Below are 21,094 nucleotides of genomic sequence, written 5' to 3' on the forward strand. Positions count from 1 at the left end.
CTATATAACTATATAAGAGGCTGATGAATTTCATTACAGTACAGAAATCTTTAAATATACCTTATAGCTGTTGTTGGTGAAATATTTTGCAATAGATATCTGCTTGTATACGAAGCTTGCATGAAGAGAGTTATGAATGAAAGAAGTATGCAGTGCCGCCTACCCCTCCGGGAAAAATGCTTGATTTTATGTCTACGTATAGGTACTAAGCTTGTCGGTGTGAAGAAATCCATAGAACCTGTATTGAACTAGCCATCAAGAATACCTTGCGTAGGCAGTGTGAATGGGTGACGCAACGTTCACCCACGCTGGTAATGCCTTGGAGACATAATTTGTGACGGTGACATATGGTAACCCATTGACATTGTAAATACCGTTAGGTTTAAAGTTGCGTTTAGGAAATACATATACAAATAAAAATCACGCTTTTTTCCCAGAGGGTTAGGCAGAGACGACATTTTTACACGTGCTATACGATTCTTGCATACTTCTTTTGCTTAATCCATATTCATAATTCTTTTCACGCAAGCTCGTCGGTTTCGGGTACTCTTGACTTGACCGGACCTTTTGCCAGAATGTCCCCGATTAAAGAAATAATTGGAAAGATATTTCTTTGCTTTACAAAAAAAATTTCAACGTAATTATTAAATGCCGTGTGGTTCTCGGCACCAATTAAAAAAAATAGGCCTAGGCATCCATGTCGTACCCACGAATGTCGTAAAAGGCAACTAAGGGATATCCTTATAAACTTGGGATTCTTCTTGTAGGCGATGGGCTAGATATTTGTCGCTATTTTAATCTCAATTCGATCACGTTGTACAGCTGAGGTTGGCCTTTCAGTCTTACAAGACTTTCGGCTCTGTCTACGCCGCAAGTGATATAGACGTGATAATATGTAAATAAATACTCTTATCTATATATAGCAAATGGAAAACAATAATTTGTCTTAAGACATGTTTGGGCATGGATCGTGCCTATAATAAAAACATGGCAGCTGGTAGCGGTTACTATACTATTAATACATATATGCCGTGTGGTTCCCGGCACCAATAGAAAAAAGAATTGGATCACTCTATATCTTTCCCATGGATGTCATAAAAGGCGACTAAGAGATTGGCTTTTAAACTTGGGATTCTTCGTATAGGCGATGGGCTAGCAACCTATCACTATTTGAATCTCAATTCTATCATTAAGCCAAACTGCTGACCGTGGCCTATCAGTCTTTTCAAGGTACCTATATGCTGTCTGCTTTTTTCTTAGCGGCTTTTCCAGTCACTTTCATGACATCATCTCATTCAATAAAAGTCAATATTCCCAAATAAGGAGTACGATCCATTCCCATGTATATATTTCGCAACTGTTCTGTGTGCATATGCAATTCACAGCCTCGAAACCACGTAACCAGACTCTTACCCACATTTCAGTTGAAGGAAAATGCACTTAAAATCTTACGCAACAAGATCTAAAACTGTTAATCTTGGTGTTCATTAATAGCTTTACAAATACAGATTACAAAATAAATAGAGTATAGAATGAACAGTTATATCCTTCATCTCATTAATTTTTATCGTGGGAAAACCTGTACGTTTAAGCAACTGGATGTGCACCTTTCATCCAATATGAGTCAGGTTTCCTTACCAAGACAGCGGAAATCAGTCGAGAGTAGCTTCTTCGTGAGAAATCCTGGCTTACATAATCCAGGATTATGGTTACACACGAATCTATTTAATAATAGATTCCCAAGTCAAGCTTACGACTTCATGGAAGACAATGCTACCAGCATAAGGCCCACCTATTATGCTTTACATCTACATTTTGTACAATAAAATTTTAATAAATAAATAAAGTTGGTGCACAGCCGAGCTATGCATCTGGGCTTACTTTATTTTGAACATAGGTGAACCAAAATAAACCAAGATAATGGTGCCCACTTCAAAGAGCTGTCCTAATTATTAATTTTAACGTGGAAACAGTTTTGATTTGATTAGTGTTTGAAATAGATACGGTGTGGACCGCATTGCAAAAGGAAGTAATTACGACGAAGTCATTTGTGATTAACTAAATTAAACTTCTTATAAATCCATTTTTTTTTCTGTAAATGCTTTTTAAGAAAAGATTGAGTGTCAAATAATAAGTACACTATAGTGTTGGAATATCTCATTACCTTACCTACCTATTATACATTATCTCGATATTCATAAAAAAATAAACAATTTAAAAAAAGCCATATACACGCGTTATCGTAACTTTTTGAGACAAAAGATATTTCAAATTCCGAGATATAAAAAAAAACTTAACGAAATAAAAATTTGTTTGTGTGTAAGAAGATATCTTTAAAATAAATTAAATAAAAACCGTCCATTAATAATTCTCTCGATTGAAAATAGGACACAATAATAAGGGGTAAAAATTTGGTAAAATTACATGTAGCTTCAAAATACAACAAATACCTATTTATGGGATCCAAAAAAGGGGTCAAGGTATCCTGTTAAGGGTATGCATCATGTCCGAGCCGCTCTGCTTGTGCGCAGTAGGAATCTTTCTGAGCCGCTGGCAATTACCCCTCTAAAGAGGTACATCGGAATGACTAGTCAATTTAGTCCAGCTTGACCAGACTGGTTTTCCCCGGACCGAGTGACCCCCGACAGTCGTGTTAATTATTTGTTACTTAAGTCGATCGGGGTGAAAAATTTTACAAGCGCGATGCAGAGCTTAGCTAAATTTAGAAAAAGAAGTTTACCGAGCGCGGCGCTACTGCGCAGTGTTGCGCGCCATCTATGTTTTTAGAAATATGCTTAATATGTAATGTATTTACTTAAAAATAAAATAAGTACTTATTGTTTTTTTATTTTTTATTCAAATTAGACTCTCTCACTCACATCCCGGTTGCACCCTCCCGGAAAGGGGCCCGGGGTCCGCCTGGTATTCAAATTAGAATAAGTATTAATATTCTATTATATGCCGACCGAATGTAATTCGCTAACCCTCTTTTTCGGTGGATTCATGAAAAACACGAAAATTAACTGAAAATATATTTACGGTAAATAAATAAAAAATATATGGAAACATACGAAGAAATAATTCATTATTAATAAATACATACTTACATTATCAATTAAGAATAATCAATCTCAATTCTACCAATAAGCCTTACAGCTGAACGTGGTCTGTTAGTCTTACAAGATTGCTGGCTCTGCCTACCCCGCAAGCGATATAGACGTGATTATATGATTTAATGAATGAATGAATCAATTGCGATCAACATAATATACCCAAAAAAAAAAACATGACATTCACAAAAAATACACATTTACATTATAGTAACAGGATCGGCCGGTTATAACCTCACCAAATTTGAGATGATCCCGATATCATTTTATTTTTATGAAAACTCATGAAAATGTCCACATCTAACGCCATCACTTGTATTGTATTCATCAATTGATGGCGCTGAACATCTATTTTTCAGTCTCAATAGAAGTAATCCAGGATCTATGGTCATGAGGCTCCTCCCCAGAGTGAAAGCGTATGTAACCAGGAGGCAAAAAAAGAATGACTGGTACTGAACAGTTATTGGCTAATATCTTTAGAAAGGATAAAGGTGGAAACACTAACATGCGAGGGACACCGCGGGTAGGGGCAAGACTAAAAAAATTGACTTGTTATTTACACTTCTAAGTAATTAACGAATAACTTTTGTTTATTTTCTATTGCAATAAATGGAATGTACCTACCTACATTATACCTAGTTCATTTTTTGGTGTAGATCTTAGAAGATGATATTCTTTTAAAAACAATTTTTTTTTTTAAATATCTATGTGTATTTACCATAAAGTAAAAGTAATTAATTATGACATCTGTTATTTCCTCAAAGGTTATTTCATTTGGTTTTGTATTCTCATGGGAATGAATTTATTTTACCATGTATTTTTCTACAAAAAGACATATCAAAATTGTTATATAAATCTTTTTTTACAGTGCTAAACAAATATACATACGTATAATTACGTCTATATCCTTTGCGGGGTAGACAGAGCCAACAGTCTTGACAAGACTGAAAGGCCATGTTCAGCTGTATGGCTAAATGATAGATTGACATATAAATAGTGACAGGGTTGCTAGCCCACATCGCCTAAAAGAAGAAGTCCATATTTAATAGCCACTCACTTAGGCGTCTTTTCTTAAATCTACAGGAAAGATATGGTCCTATCCTATATTATATTAAGTGCCGGAACCGTACGGCAATTTCTCAAAATGATTCTACCTCAATCCTAAATCGCGCTTGCAAAATTTTTCGCGCCGAACCGCTTATGTAGAAAATATTCAACCAATTAACCAGGGTCAATCGCTCTAGGACAAACCAGTATTGTCAAGCTGGATTAATTTGACATTTCATTCATGATGTACCTCAACCGGGGTAAACCTAGGAGGCTCAATGTTGCTATTTAACTACAGAGCAGCTGGAGCGGTGCATTCCCTGAGCTGAAAGGGTAGCTTGACCCACTTTTTTTATTTATTTTTTTTAAATGTCCCTCTGCTATTAAAACACAGATAAAATATATTTTCACATGTAATTATTGATGGAATATACATGTAAATGTCATTTTTGAAAACAAAATTTTTCTAATGCAATAAGGAGTAGGTACTTTAATAATGTTATTATGTGAATCATTACTAATACTTACTTATTATAAATGCGGAAATCTGTTAGTCTCATTGGTTTTCAAAGATAACTTATCGGGGTTAAAATAAAAGTAAAGTAAATTATCTGTAGGTTTAAAATCATCATCATCATAACATAGGTTACGAAGGCTAATCTTTTTTTCTGGACAAAAATGTTTAATTAACGCTGGCGGAACTGAACTGCGGGAACAAGCCAGTTAAAATTCGTGTAAAAGCTTTACTATAAAATTTTCAAAGTATTCACTAGATGGCGGTAAAATCCTACTGTAAATTGCCTTTTTGACGCTTAATAAATGAACAACAAGCAAATAAGTACATATTCATTTATTTATTTCTAATTGGTCTACTGTAAGAGATTTCTTTTCAAATAAATAGCACCTTCGTACTAGAATTACTTTATTAAATGCTCCTGTATATAATTTTGTGTACATAAATAAATAAATAAAGTAAAATAAATAAGTAGTCACATTATGTAAATATTAATTATTTATACACATAATCTTTTAAAATATTACTGGAATGGCCGTGTACATCCTTCAAACAACTTCCTACAAATGTAAAACTATGAAAATTAAGATCCTCGAGCAAGACTCAAACCTTAATGATCTACAAACATTATAAAGAGAAAGATTATTAATATTTGGTTTGTAACGATTTTGCACAAATATCTAGACAAGGCCTGAAAGAGAAATACCTATAAAATATTCCATAAAAAACATCCTGCAATTATTTAAAAGAATATTTACTACGTAGTATAATCTCGATGCAAAGATTAGTGTGGTTCCCGGCACCATTACAAAAAAGAATAGAACCACTCCATCTCTTTCCCACGGATGTCGTAAAAGGCGACTAAGGGATAGGCTTATAAACTTGGGATTCCTCTTTTAGGCGATGGGCTAGCAACCTGTCACTATTTGAATCTCAATTCTATCTTAAAGCCAAATAGCTGAACGTGGCCTATCAGTCTTTACAAGACTGTTGGCTCTGTCTACCCCGCAAGGGTTATAGACGTGATTATATGTATCTATATACATGTATATGTATATATATATGCAAAGATTAGTTATTATGCCAATCAAAGCCGGCCCCGAACCCGCTCCACAACGCGCTATCAGAATTCCCTGCGACGTTAACACAAATAGACGATAATTTCCCAAGCAATTGGAGTCAGTAGGCTCGAGGGAAGTCAGTGTGCCAAGCTGTGCTGAATTGGCAAGGAGAATACACCGGTTCAGGTCTGGTGGCTCCCAGACACTGAATCACGGTACCTTGTAGCGCGCAGAAGGCGGTGCTCGGTACCCACACACCTCGAGCGGGAGTACTACATCAAGTCATAGCACTTGTCTCGACTCCGTTTTTTTTTTTTATTTTTGGGCGAGAGTTGAGTTTATCTATTTATGATTAATTTGCATAATAACTATTGATATCCACTACCTAGCGCTATCTTAATGTTTAATTTTATACTAATATTAAACATTAAGATAGCGCTAGGCGCTATAACATAACTTAGTATCACGTCTAAATTCTCCTCGGGGTAGACACAATATTTTTCTAAAGACTGAAAGGCCACGTTCAGCTGTTTGGCATAATGATAGAATTGAGATTCAAATAGTGACAGGTTGCTAGCCCATCCCCTAAAAGAGGAATCCCAAGTATTAGCCTATCCCTTAGTCGCCTAATACAACATAAATAGAAAACAGATGGAGTAGTCCTATATTTTTTTTCTATTGGTGCCGGGAACCACACGGCACACCTACGACTAAATTTATTAAATGCGAAAGAATATCTGTTTGTCATCACTAAACCAGTCTTATATATAAAATACCTACATACATAATATATTAACAGTCTGGAGAAAGACATAGGTTACTATTCATCCCGGTAAAAACGAATACCTAAAAACGGGAACTAATCCCGCGCGCTAACAACGGTTATCCATTTTATCGCAATTAGAATTTTAATCCCATCATAAGCCATACAGCTGTGCGTGGCTTTTCTGTCTTTTCAAGACTGTTGGTTCTGTCTACCCTTTTTTGTTATAATGGCTGTATGTTTATTTACTTTTTTCTATGTGTCTGTTTCTACCCACTGATAACTTATATAAAGTAATTATGGCTGGGCAATGTATAAGTACGGTACAATTCGTTTTATTATCTTAAATTAATAAATTATTACAATAAACTACCTTCACATACATTAAATATAAGTATATACATATAGTCACGTTTATATACCCTGCGGGGTAGACAGAGCCAACAGTCTTGGAAAGACTGCGAAAGGCCACATTCAGCTTTTCGGCTTAATGATGGAACTGAGATTCAAATAGTGACAGGTTGCTAGCCCATCGCCTACAAGAAGAATCCCGAGTTTACAAGCCTATTCCTTAGTCGTCTTTTACGACATCCATAGGAAAGGTATGGAGTGGTAGGACCACTTAAGTGCCGGAAACCACACGGCAATACTACCTTGACAAGATTAATTATTACAAACTACATAACAACAATAAATATGGAAAAAGCATGAACATTCTCACTTAACGTAAAATTTACGAACAGTATATTCATCCTTTTCGGGGTAGATAGTGTCACGAGACTGATCGTCCTTAATCAAACCGGTGCCCGTTTAAAATGCGTTAATAGCATGCATTCACAGGTCCAAATCCTACCTTAGCTATGCAGCAATAACACTTCTCTGAGTTATGTACATTTGTTTTATTGAATTCTCACAGATTAAGGTGAGGGAGGAAACCTACTTGTACACAAGTGTCGGGCGTTATCATAATCCCATGGGTTATTTTTTTTTATTTCCCCTTGATGTTACACCACACCCAGGTGGAGTTTATTGCCAGCATCTCTCTGGATGTTTAACAGAGCCATTTTTAGACAGTGTTATTAACATAATATGTGAAAATATACATACATACATATGGTCACGTCTATATCCCTTGAGGGGTAGACAGAGCCAACGGTCTTGAAAAGACCGAATGGCCACGTTCAGCTATTTGGCTCAATGATACAATAGAGATTCAAATAGTGACAGATTGCTAGCCCATCGCCTAAAAAAGAATCCCAAGTTTTTAACCCTTAGTCGCCTTTTACGACATCCATGGGAAAGAGATGGAGTGGTCCTATTCTTTATTGTATTTTTCAATACATGTGAAAATATAAAACATACAATCCCATGGGTTAGGTTCCCCTTGCAAAGTTTGCGAAGTTCAGAAGGAAGTAGCTTCGTGTAAAAACCTGACTAACCCAATCCAGGATTCTGATAAACATGGCGCTTCCTTGGTTCCTCTCGAGGAAGGATGTAGCCGAAACAAAAGCGAGAGATAGAAGTTCTGCTTCTATAGAGTCATATCATAAGATTTAAAGGTCACTTGGATAGCTTAGTGATATCTTTTTATTGAGATTCAGAGTCAGATACAAGTTGTCTTTTAATACCTTATAATAAATTAATAAATATATACGGGACAAATTACACGATTGAGCTAGCCTCGAAGTAATTTCGAGACGGTGTTACGAAATACTAACTCAACGATACATACATATGGTCACGTCTATATAACCTGTGGGGTAGAAAGAGCCTTGAAAAGACTGACAGGCCACGTTCACCTATTTAATTTTGTGTTGTACTCTGCAGCAACGCCCCCTGTTAGAATTTTTGTTCTATCTATGGCAATTAAATGTACAACAGAAGAACATTATGTACAAAAAACAATTTAGTATGTACGTACAGTAAATTTGAGAAAAAATGATACTTTATAGGGCGCTGCTAGAGAGTATACTCTACAGCAGCGCCACTCAGAATACTTACTTGTATTTATAATAGAAAGCTGATTTTTGTGTTAGACGATGTACGAACGTTTATTAGTATGTACGTCTTAGAATAATAATGAAAATGTAAGCAACTATTGTTTTATCTTACTTTAAAAGAAATGCCTTGCAAAGCCTTAGATATTATTTATTAACGAATTAATTGATTTTACGTTTTTAAAGCTTACCGCGGGTGAAGCCGCAAGCAAAAGCTAGTTTGATTCATTGTGAAAAAATAAAAGGCAGACAATATAGCTTTCCTGAAATTGTTACTGTTACAAAATCTGTGTTATTAATTTAGTACTTACTTTATTAATTGCCTTATTGACAGGAAAGAAGAAGTGTTCACTGCAACGTACCTAACTACGGTCTTTCTTTTAAAGTAAGATAAAACAATAGTTGCTTACATTTTCATTATTATTCTAAGACGTACATACTAATAAACGTTCGTACATCGTCTAACACACAAATCAGCTTTCTATTATAAATACAAGTAAGTATTCTGAGTGGCGCTGCCGTAGAGTATACTCTCTAGCAGCGCCCTATAAAGTATCATTTTTTCTCAAATTTACTGTACGTACATACTAAATTGTTTTTTGTACATAATGTTCTTCTGTTGTACCTTAAATTGCCATAGATAGAACAAAAATTCCAACAGGGGGCGTTGCTGCAGAGTACAACACTTAATTTTGGCTAAATGATAGAATTGAGATTCAAATACATAGGTTGCTAGCCCATCGCCTCAAAAAAAGAATCCCAAATTAGTAAGCCTATCCCTTAGTCGCCTTTTACGACATCTATGGGAAAGAGATGGAGTGGTCCTATTCCTTTTTGTATTGGTGCCGGGAACCACACGGCTCAACTCAACGATACTATATTTAATTAACACTTCATACATTTTATTGTTATAATGTACAATGCCAATGCCTTTCTATGCATTTGCCTGTCGTACGCCATACATACATACATAAAATTTCTCCCACATGTCCATAATCCTTACATAATCTTTTACAGGGTAGACAGAGCCAACAGTCACGAAACGTCTGATATTCAAATAGTGACATATTGCTTTGCTAGCCTAAAAGAATAATCTCACGTTTAGCTTATCCCTTAACTGACTTTAACTATGTGGACGGGGAGAGAAGTAACTGGCACACAGTTTCTTCGATACGAACCAAGAAAGTTAAATATAAATATATACGGGACAAATTACACAGATTGAGTTAGCCTCGAAGTAAGTTCGAAACTTGTGTTACGAGATACTAACTCAACGATACTATATTTTATGATAAATACTTATATAGAAAAACATCCAAGACCCAAGTCAATCAGTGAAAGTTCGTTTCTCATCATGCCCCGACCGGGATTCGAACCCGGGACCTCCGGTGTAACAGACAAGCGTATTACCGCTGCACCACAGAGGCCGTCAAAGTTGATTAAAAAAAGAAATTTAATCAGCAAAAAGTGGAGTCGAGGAAAGTTATATTAAGTACTCGATGTAATACGCCACCTCGTAAGTGGGGGGTACATAGGTACCATAGTTTAGAACTTTGCTACGCAAACCCAGCAACGGAAACCTTCCGCTGCCAAGTACCAATTGGCCAGTCACCGGATGGCTCCGGGACTGAAGTGTAATGCTCCTTGCCAATTCATACCAGCTTGGCCAACTGGCTTCCTCCGAGGCTTCTGACTCCAAGGAAATTCAAATGTTAAATTATATATGTATGGCTGAAAAGAGAAATTTCAATAGCGCGATTTAGGTACGTCACGTGGTTTCTCAAAATGGGGTGCGTAACTTTTAGGGTACATTATTGATTCGAAAATCTCTTTTGTCGATCTCTCATTACTGAGGATCGATAGAGACTGGAACTCAAAAAGGACATTCCAGTCTGAAGTAGCCTTCTCCATCTCGTAGATCTGTAAACAGTATTTAACCGTAGATAATGCTCATTATTAAAAAAGTTATACAAAGTAAGTAGGTACTTGCTGTAATTAATAAGACACCTCTTAAGTATACCATAGATAGGAATTTTGCTACGAAGCGTACAAACGCAGTATAATGCCGTTGATCAAGTATATCTTTTACATAATATGTCAATTTGCTTTCGATGTTCGTATTGTTGTGGACGATGGTGTTGGGGAAGTCACAGGTTTTTTTTTTATTTTCATTACAAAAACATGGATATTTTTTTAAATATGCGTTGTGTGGGATTTTTTTTACACGGATATTGGTAGTTTGGCTAGTAAGCATATTTTTAAGAGTTAAGCCTCAGTATAGCTTTTGTACATTCAAATTAAAATCAGATTTTTTTTCTATTGTCCAACACAGACAAGTATTTGTTAAAACACAGTAGGTACAAATAGTTTTAAATACACAGACATATCACTTCTTCATCCGTTAGGGCAAAGGCAGATCACAATATTTAAAAGCTTATTTAGTTGATTTTTAAAGAATAATTGTGATACTCAATCGGACCCAGCAGGTGTAGATAAAGTCCATATAATATTCACATTTAAGGTCCTTGCCACCAAATAAGGACTCTCTCAGTGTGTCAGGGTTAACTGCTTTAATGCCAGGCTGGTCTTGTGATATTGTCACAACTCTCAATTGTCATCGATCTTGTTTTAAAACAAGCTTCCGCCCACGGCTTCCCCTGTGTCAGTTATTAGGCAATGTAGTAAAATAAAAATATTAAGCAAAAGTATTTATAGATAAGTAAATTTAAGGCTGAATATTAGGTCTGAATAAGGCCAAGAACATATCGTCTGTTAAAAAAAATCTTTTTACCAAAACCGAATTTTATTTTTTCCGAAATACCTACCTCAAAGTCCATATGAATAATAAAGGGAAATTAAAGCAAACATTTAACCCTTCATATAAAAAAAACATTTTTCGCTAGTTATGCAAAAACAAGGCGAGTCGCCAAATGATGTTATTGATCCAATCTCAACCGACTGAAGTTAGTTGCGTTGCGACGCCACCCCGCAATTTTAATGCCACCTGTGGATTTATGACACAGATAAAAAAGAATTGTTTTATTATAAAGATTTCCTTTTTACATTTCCAGCCAGTACTTTTTGATTCTTTTTTTCAATTTTAAATCCTTAAAAAGAAATAGGTAACAGGATCATAACATGTAGCTAATTTAATTTCTTCCCGCGATGTGCACTAAGTCAGTTCGCCCTTGCTTCGTTATTGTATCGCGTTAAGATCGACATGGAATTGGCATTGGCTTGAAATTGTGTTGGAATTGTGTTGAAGAACTGATTCATCATAAAGTAAGTTCTGGTTTTTATTACTCTCAATCATCTTTAGTTTAATTACTAGGTACATTAAGTACAGCAATAACTATAAATCATCTTATTAGCATCGTGGATTTATTTGAATAATACTTTGTAAAAATGTTTAAGTTAGCTTTATTGATTATCGATTGTGTGAACTTTCAGGACAATTGATCCTTTGCACACTGTTGCTAGAGTTTTTAACATCAATCTGTTTAATTAGTCTTCAAAATTATAAGTGTTTCTCATTCCAACAATATTGAATTATGAATTTTACATATTATTACAAAAATAATATTTTTTTTCCTATTTGTATATTTTTTCTACCACTTTTTGTCATCGATATGTAATTTGTTTTCCTGTACATTTGAAAGGTTTCATTATAATGTCTTCGCGACCCTCATATCTTCAACTGGAAAGGCTAGCGGAGTTTCTGGAACAAAACCCCGGCATAGCCTCGGGAAAGCTGCGCACGAGTGCTGCCAAAGCGGAGAACAAGAAGAAATGGATGCAACTAGCGCCATCTATAAACAACTTGGGAGACGCGTTGAAAAATGGCGTCGGGTGGGCGAAAGTAAGCATGTACTCAATTCTAAAAGCTAATAAAAGCTAGGTGCTTAAATTTGATTATTCTAAGTGAATAAAAATAAATTAATACTTATGGGTCGTAATGGTTCCACATTGTGGCTTTCTCACGATGTTTTCCCTTGACGTTATAACATGGGTTCCCTTAATGTAGAACATTAACGCTAATAAAAGAAATCATGGCTGCAGTACATATAAGTAATTATGAACAGACTGTTTTTAATTTGTTATATGTCTTATTACGTTCAATAACGAGTTAAAAAACAAACAGACAAATATCTGCCTATTGAATGATCTCATTGCACCTTTTTCCAGTACTGGGCCGAGAAGAAATGCGCGCTTAAGAGGTTATGCGCGGGTCGTTCATCAAGGAACCGGTTGGAGAACCTGTCGGAACTCGACAAACGTTTGCTGAAAGCAATGGGTGGTTTAATAGAGGTGGTTGATAAAAGTAAACCATGTGAGGCCCAGGAGCCGGCATCACCAGAGATGATGGAGTGCCCACCGTCACCAATTTGGTTGGTGGAATCGACGGATGGTTTGAGAGGGACGGTGGGTACTGGTGATCCATTTGAGGCCCAGGAGAAGCCGCCGTCACCAGAGGTGGTGGAGTTCCCACAGTCACCAAATTGGGTGGTGGAATCGACGGATGGTTTGAGAGAGGCGGTGGGTAATGGTGACCCATTTGAGACCCAGGAGGTGCCACCGTCACCAGAGGTGGTGGAGTGTCCACAGTCACCGAATTGGGTGGTAGAATCAATTGGTGGATCAGAACAGGTGGTTGGTAATGGTAACTCAGCGGAGGCCCATGAGAAGTCAGCGTCACCAGCGGTTGTGGTGTGCCCATCGTCACCAGAATGGTTGCTGAAGATGATGGAGTTAAAAGAGGTGGTTGGTGATGGAAACCAATATGACACCCAGGGGAAGCAGCTGGCATCAACACTCATGGAGTGGCCACTGTCACCAGATTACACTCAAAGTCCAGGTCTTGTAATTGGTAAGGAAGTCACGAATTAATCAAAAATGTCTTAAATTTTACACAAAATTATTTTTTGTTACATTTCTTTTAAAAATTAACATACATATAATCACGTCTATATATATATTAACATTTTATCTGATAAATATTGGGAAAATAAGAAGTTGTTGTGTTCATATTATAATGGAATACAAACCAAAACACTTTTACCCCAATTAATTAAATTAAAAAATAAAAAAAAGCCGTTTTATTTTACACTTATTTACAAAACAAACCACAAACATTTTATTTATTGCATTGTTACCATTCTATAAAGAAATTTCATCTAAACAATAATAGAATTGTTAATATGTTAATTTTGTTTTTAGACGAAGAGGCCAGCTACATAGAAAGAAGTCCATTCAGACTTCCAACTCCACCTAATCCGCCAGTATCTCCGTCTATAACTGTCCAAAATTCAGAATTAACGTCTGATACTATAAAGAACTCACAACAGAAAGAAACACAGGAAAATCAGCAGGTAGAAAAGGAGGAAAATTTACAGCAGCAAGAAAAGCAGCAAAACCCACAGAAGAAAGAAAAGAAGAAAACCTCACAGCATAAAAATAAACAGCAAATCCTTAAACTGAAAGAAAATCAGGAAATCCCACGATCCCCTTCTGTTGAATTCGTCCGATGCTCAAAAGTAAAATCAATTTCTAATACAAAAAGAAGAAAGAATAAAAGAAAAAAGCGCGTGGTTGTGGTATCGGCGCACGCGTTTTCAGAGTTAGTGGCGAGTGTGGATCGACTTGCGTCGGCGCAGGAAACCTTGAGTAAAGCCGTGTCTTTATTAGCAACAGCGTTTTTGGACATTTCAGATAAACTAAGTACCGGTACTGGGTAAATGAACCTTAAAAAGTTTTTTGTAAATATTAACGTTTGTATATGTTTAGAAGTTATAAGGTATATTTTTATAACTTGACTGATGTCATAAATAAAAAGGTATATGTAATAAAAGGATTTTGATTTGTCTTCAAAATAATTAACAAACTTTATTAAAACATTTACACAAACCAACCCGGCAGAAACCTAAATTCAAACCTTCACTAAATTATGTTCAAGATTAAAAAAGAAAATATCTGTGCAAATGAGTTGCTCTGCGGAAATATTGAATTTTTCTGAGCGCAGAAACTTCAACGAGTTAAACTCATACTTTAGGTATCTACTTACTTATACTAAATTAAAAAAAAACAGAGCATTCTTGAAGACATAATGGAATTGTGATTCAAATTTTAGATTAAAAAAAAATCTTTTCTACGAGCATGGAAGCTAGCACTAAGTGAATGTTCCCTTTTTTCAACGTTAAAATCAACGCACAATTATGTAACTAAAAACGTAACCGTATATATCGTCTATACAGGGTGACTTTTAATTTAACTGCATTAATTTAACTGTTAAGTGTACTCATCTAAAGGATATTTAAAAACGTTAAAAATATCGGTTCATATTTCAGGAAGTACGAAAAAAAATAAAAGTACCAAAATCCACGATCCTAAATACGTAATATCACCCCGGCCGGCGGAAAAGCGACGCGTAAGATTCAGAGGTCAACGACACAATTCATTCAGCTGAGCGATCTCGACAATTCTGTACTTTACTTGATCTTGATACTAGAAAAATAATTTATTTTTCAGACATTTATTTCCATGTTTAGTTTTAATTTCTTTTTGTAGTATTGGTCTTTATTAAAGCGTGTGACGTAGTTTTTGTGGGTTTTTTAAATGTGAAAATGATGACGTTTAATTTAAATAAAAATAGACTCAAACGGCTCAGAAGCATGGGTATAGTCTATGTTTAAAAGGATGCAGTTGTTGTAAATGTCACCCTGTATATGCTATAATACGAAAGAAAATCTTTACATTCATGCAACTTGATGTAACCATGTACCAAAATGAGTTAGCTTTCCCTCACCCAATCCACGATTCATGGTCAAAGGCATGCCCCAGGCTCCTCTCTCCAGAGAGGTGAGGATGCAACCGGGACTAAAGCCAGGAGGAAGGAGGCGCTAGGCATACGCATTCGTAATGTTCAATGGGAATGAGTTAGACTCAAGGGTAGACACACCTTTACAGCTAGACCGCTGTAAAGGTCTGTTTCTCTGATCCGAGATAAGACGCCATATTAGGCGGTGAAATCAGAGCCTGTGTGCAGGTGCGTGGGAAGATTGCGCGTACGCTGGAACATGTATGACATGATTTTCTGTAGTGACTGTCGCGTGATATTTCTTAGAAGACGTAACGAATAGTAGAAATGTAGGGGAACCATGAATGCTTGATCGAAGGGAACCTTTGGATCATTATACGTTTTTTAATCTCAGCCTAGAAACAAGAACCATTCACCTTGAGGAAATAGACTTTTTTTTATTATTAAGAAGTATAGTTTAGTTATTGTAATTATCTACATTTTGTTAACGTATGTGAAATACGTAATATTTCGTACATTTTATTTTTACATTGATGAAGTTTAAATTGTATTTACAATAGAAAAGAATGACTGTTGGCTCTGTCTACCCCGCAAGGGATATAGACGTGATCGTATGTATGTATGTATAATGGTGAACTAAAATGTGGCTGATTTATATACATAAATAGTCACGTCTTTATTCCTTGCGGGGTAGATCGAGCTAACAGTCTTGGAAAGACAAAAAGGCCACGTTCAGCTGTATGGCTTATGATGGAATTGATATTCAAATACTTGGCTGATTTGGATTTATATTCCTGTGGAAGGTTTAAGTAAATATAATTGCCAGAATAGCCCATGTAACTTCTAAAGGTTTTGTTTGGTTCTGTGACAAATGTCATAAAAATCGGTCACACAAATGGTTACTGCGGCTTGACAAGTATTTAACCTAAACAATCTATGTCCACAATACCTGTAAACAATATATTCTACGGTTTCTATTTAATTCCATTTAATGCTAATCATAGTATTGTTCTTTTCAGATAGGAACGCACGATGGCTACCAAGTCGTACAGCAAGCATAAGGAGTACAAGGAGTACTCCAGCAGCAAAGGCAATGTGGTTCCGTACACCGACGAACAATTCGGTAAGGGTCTATTTATTTATTCTTTATTGTAACAATTACAATTTGTAAAGTACAATAGGCGAACTTAATGCTAATAGCATTATCTAACAGTCTACCATTGGGTTAAGCAGAGAACCTTTGTGTGGGTGATAATAAAAATATATAATAAACTTACTATACCATATACTATAAACCTATACTTAATATATACATATATATACCCATAAACTACACTACATATACATACATATATATATACATATATACATTTGCAGTAGATTCTACTAGCAGGGTCTACATCCCCTGTAAATAACGGCTTCCATGGCCACTTGCATAGACAATATCCCACATCTATCTCTTTGGTTATTTGAGGTTTTTTCCCGAATGGGTTGAGTTAGGAGCAGGCATTGAGGAGCAGCGCGCCTCACCCATCTTTCATAGGAACTTATGTGTATAATTATATATATGGTATAATTGTTTATACAAGTACAGTTTGACTGTAAGTTCCTACACAGACAACTGTGGTCGAACAGTTAACGTACTACAAAAACAATAGCGTGGTACAGATTCAAATCCTACAGCAGCCACGTATCCAGGATTTGTCCTGAGTAACGTAGAGTTTGATTTACCCATAACATCGTGAGCAAAACCCGCACATTCAATTCTGATATACAATCATCATCAAATTAGGTTCCCGTACAAAGGTTGCGGAGGTCAGACGTAGTCGTGTCGTGTAATAACCTGACTTACCCAATTCCGGATCATGTTTATAAGGGAACGTCGAAATTTGGTTTAGGAACCATGTTTTAAATCATCATTCATTCTAGTTGTAATACATACATACATATGGTCACGTCTATATCCCTTGAGGGCTAGAGAGAGCCAACAGTCTTGAAAAGACTAAATGGCCACGTTCAGCTATTTGACTTAATGACAGAATTGAGATTCAAATAGTGACAGGTTGCTAGCCCATCGCCTTAAAAAAGAATCCCAAGTTTGTAAGCCTATCCCTTAATCGTCTTTTACGACGTCCATGGGAAAGAAATGGAGTGGTCCTATTCTTTTTTGTATTGGTCCCGGGAACCACACGGCACGACATTCTAGTTGTAATAAGACCTTTAATACCAGCACTGACTTTTCCAGATATGATAAAATCCGAGCTGTTACCAAAAGGCAGCAAACTGGACTCCCTGGGCCGCGGGGCTGGCTCCCGGGAGTACCACTACGAGTACAAGGAGGAAAAACATCCCTCGGGAAAGTACGATAGGAAGGACCTTCACACCGTCGAGGTAAGTTTCTTTGTAAACTTCCTGCCTTAGTCCAGGTCTTCCCCAATTATCTGAAGAGTTTGTGTGGCGTAAAAAGGCACAGATTCGAATCCAATCTCGGCCATGTACCAATGACTATTTTCGAAGTTATGTACATTAGTTTGAATACTAACCGATGCTCTTACGGTGAGGGAAAGCATCGCGAGGAAACCTGCACATTCAGGCAACTGGATGTATAACCATGATTGATCCAATACGGGTTAGGTTCCCCTGCAAAGGTTGCGGTGGTCAGACGGGAGTAGCTTCTTGAAAAACCTGACTCACCCAATCCAGGATCCATGGTCAAGGGCATACCCCGGGCTCCTCTCCAGAGCGGTGAGGATGCAACTGAGACTACAGCAATGGTTGACTGGTAGATAATGCTTCTAGCATTAAGTCCGCCAATTGTGCTATACATTTATTTTTCGCAATGAAGTTTAAATAAATCTTTTTCCCCCCTGGCTTTATTTATATTAGTTATTTAAAGCCAGGAGGAAGGAAGGAGAAGAACGAAGAAGATGTTAACTAAAATCTCTAAATCTAAATTGTCCGCATTCCAGGAATACACGATCCCCGCCCAACCAGTACCGAAGGCTTCTGAGAGCAGCTCATATTACTACGAGAGGGAAGAGCGGGAGCTTCCTGTGCTCAACGGCAGCTCAGGCGCCAGGACTTACAACTACGAGACCGTCTCCAGTTCTACTCCCGGTAAGAACACACGGCTCAGAAGATATCTCGGTCACCACCCATACAACAATCAAGGCGGGATTGGTACAACTATATCTTGAGCCCACCGTACTATCATTATAACTTACTGTCATAATAAATGCTTTCTTTCTAATCTTATCAATACAATCTCGTCACATTCCGACTTCTCAGTCTATCAGGTCTATATACCTTGCGTTGTAGACAGTGCAGACAGTCTTAACAGACAGATAGGCTTAATGATAGAATTAGGTTGCTAGCCCATCACCAAAAAGAAGAATCCTAAAGCCTAATCCTTATTCGCTTTTACCGACATCAGTGGGTCAAAGACGGCCTGTGTGGCGTAGCGGTAGTACGCTTGTATGTGACACCGGAGGTCCCGGGTTCGAATCCCGACCAGGGCATGATGAGAAAAGAACTTTTTCTGATTGGCCTGGGTCTTGGATGTTTATCTATATAAGTATTTATAAAATACAGTATCGTTGAGTTAGTATCTCGTAACACAAGTCTCGAACTTACTTTGAGGCTAACTCAATCTGTGTAAATTGTCCCTTATATATTTATTTATTTATTATTCTTTAAAGAAAGATGGATTGATCCTATTATTTTTTATATTGGTGCCGGGAACCACACGGTACTTCTACCTTAACATTACTCATAATTCTCGTAATTACCAGGTTACTCCCGCGTGAAGAGCTCCAAAGTGACCAAGGATCTGTCCCACAACGTGGAGGAGCTGGACTCGCTGCTGGACGACCTGCAGAAGGACCAGGAGAGGCAGCTGTACCGGAGCGGGTACACCTCCGACACGGCCGAGAGCTCCTCCTTCGACTACAGGAGAGGGTATGATATAAATCATAATAAAATGAGGAAGGTTAATTTATGATGGTTATCAATTTTGCAATGCATAAAGAGAGTTCTTCATGAATGCGGATGAAGCGACAGAAGTATGCAGGAATCGTTGCAAGTTACCCTCCCATGCAATAACACTTTATTGTACCACAACAAAATAACAGCGAATTCACATGTATTGTATAAACATTGCATGAAAAGGCGACCCCTTTAAATTGTGAATAAAACTTCAGCCCGAGAAAAGATTAAAACTCTTTTACAACTTCCACACATAGGTGCCATGTGGTTCCAGCCACCAATAGAAAAAACAATAGGATCACTCCACCTCTTTCCCATGGATGTCGTAAAAGGCGACAAAAGGATAGGCAATACTCGATCCTAGCAACCTGTCACTATTTGAATCTCAATTCTATTATTAAGCCAAGCAGCTGAGCGTGGCCTTTCAGTCTATTGATTACTATTGGCTCTGGCTACCCCTCATACCCGCATAGACGTGATTATATGTACATATGTGACAGGACGCCACTGAAAGCGCCATCTAGCGGCTACTCGACGCTGAAGCGGTCCGAACAGGTGGAGAGCTCGTCCTGGGGCTCCAGCCCCCCGCCCGTCGCCCGCGCCACGGAACTGAGGCAGGAGATGTTCCGGGAAGAGAAGACAGGTATTGATGGCCATAGCCGTAGAAAAAAAGGCGGACGGAGTTTTACTGTACGGCAAAATGAAGCATTAATAGTAGCCGACCCACTGTATATATATATATATATATATATATATATATACTTACATTATTATATATACCCGAAACCGCCGAGCTTGCATGAAGAGAGTTATGAATCTGGATGAAGCGAAGGAAGTATGCAGAGATCGTGGCAAATGGAATGAGGTAGTCTCTGCCCACCCTTCCGGGAAAGAGGCGTGATTTCATGTATGTATGTATGTATTATACATACGCCTCGCGCACACGCAGTGAGACAGTCGGCCATATTTACGTCATAGATCTTCTCACGAAATGGAATTAAATACAGAACCTACAGAACAGAACATAATCTAAAATACTAATATTATAAAACTGAAGAGTTTGTTTGTTTGTTTGAACGCCCTAATCTCAGGAACTACTGGTTCAAATTGGAAAATTCTTTTTGTGTTGAATAGACCATTTATCGAGGAAGGCTTTAGGATATATAATCTATATAATCACGCTGCAACAATTCGGAGCGAAGAAATAATGGAAAATGTGAAAAAATGGCGAAAATTATTCATCCTTGAGGGCTTTAATGATGCCCAAAGTAAGTAACTATTTCACTCGAACGAAGTCGCGGGCACAGCTAGTAAAGTAAAAAGGTGTTACTGAAAGGGCCTTAAACCAGCTCTGTCTTTCGTCAGAACGTGTCTCTTACAAAAAATACAAATTAGAATTTACTATGTAGAAGGAAGTATGCAGAGATCGTGGCAAGTGGAAAGAGGTAGTCTCTGCCTACCCCTCCGGGAAAGAGGCGTGATTTTATGTATGTATGTATGTAGAATTTACTGAGTAAGTACCTATTATAATTATTTTTCAGAATCCCGCGTGGTTCCCTCGCAAGTTTCCCCGGCGGCGCCGCTGGCGGTCCCACCAGCAGTCTGCAACCACTGCCACCACGCCACCTCCACGGTCAGATATCATGTCACAGACACACAAACAATTTTACCTTCTACATCAATACATGTATTAAAACAGTACACAAAAATTGTCTGTTCATTGAGTATATGTTCAAAAAAATGATTTATAACGATATAAAAATAATAACCGAGCATGAATTTGGATAAAAAGTCTGTCTGTTTG

At 37.2% G+C, this 21,094-nt stretch overlaps 1 protein-coding gene across 2 annotated transcripts in view; it reads left to right on the forward strand.

Annotated features, from left to right (window-relative positions):
- LOC106139651 (uncharacterized) overlaps window positions 1-21,094 on the forward strand; it is a 41,851-nt gene that overhangs the window by 13,924 nt on the left and 6,833 nt on the right. For both annotated transcript variants that reach the window (XM_013341133.2, XM_013341134.2), the window contains exons 2-7: window positions 16,326-16,429; window positions 17,552-17,697; window positions 18,276-18,423; window positions 19,098-19,263; window positions 19,791-19,933; window positions 20,832-20,923. In XM_013341133.2, the coding sequence (XP_013196587.1) occupies window positions 16,339-16,429; window positions 17,552-17,697; window positions 18,276-18,423; window positions 19,098-19,263; window positions 19,791-19,933; window positions 20,832-20,923 (786 nt within the window). In that variant the 5' untranslated portion in view covers window positions 16,326-16,338. The remainder of the gene's footprint in view (window positions 1-16,325; window positions 16,430-17,551; window positions 17,698-18,275; window positions 18,424-19,097; window positions 19,264-19,790; window positions 19,934-20,831; window positions 20,924-21,094) is intronic.

This window comes from Amyelois transitella, chromosome 25 (assembly GCF_032362555.1).
Source record: "Amyelois transitella isolate CPQ chromosome 25, ilAmyTran1.1, whole genome shotgun sequence".
Taxonomy (NCBI): Eukaryota; Metazoa; Arthropoda; class Insecta; order Lepidoptera; family Pyralidae; genus Amyelois; species Amyelois transitella.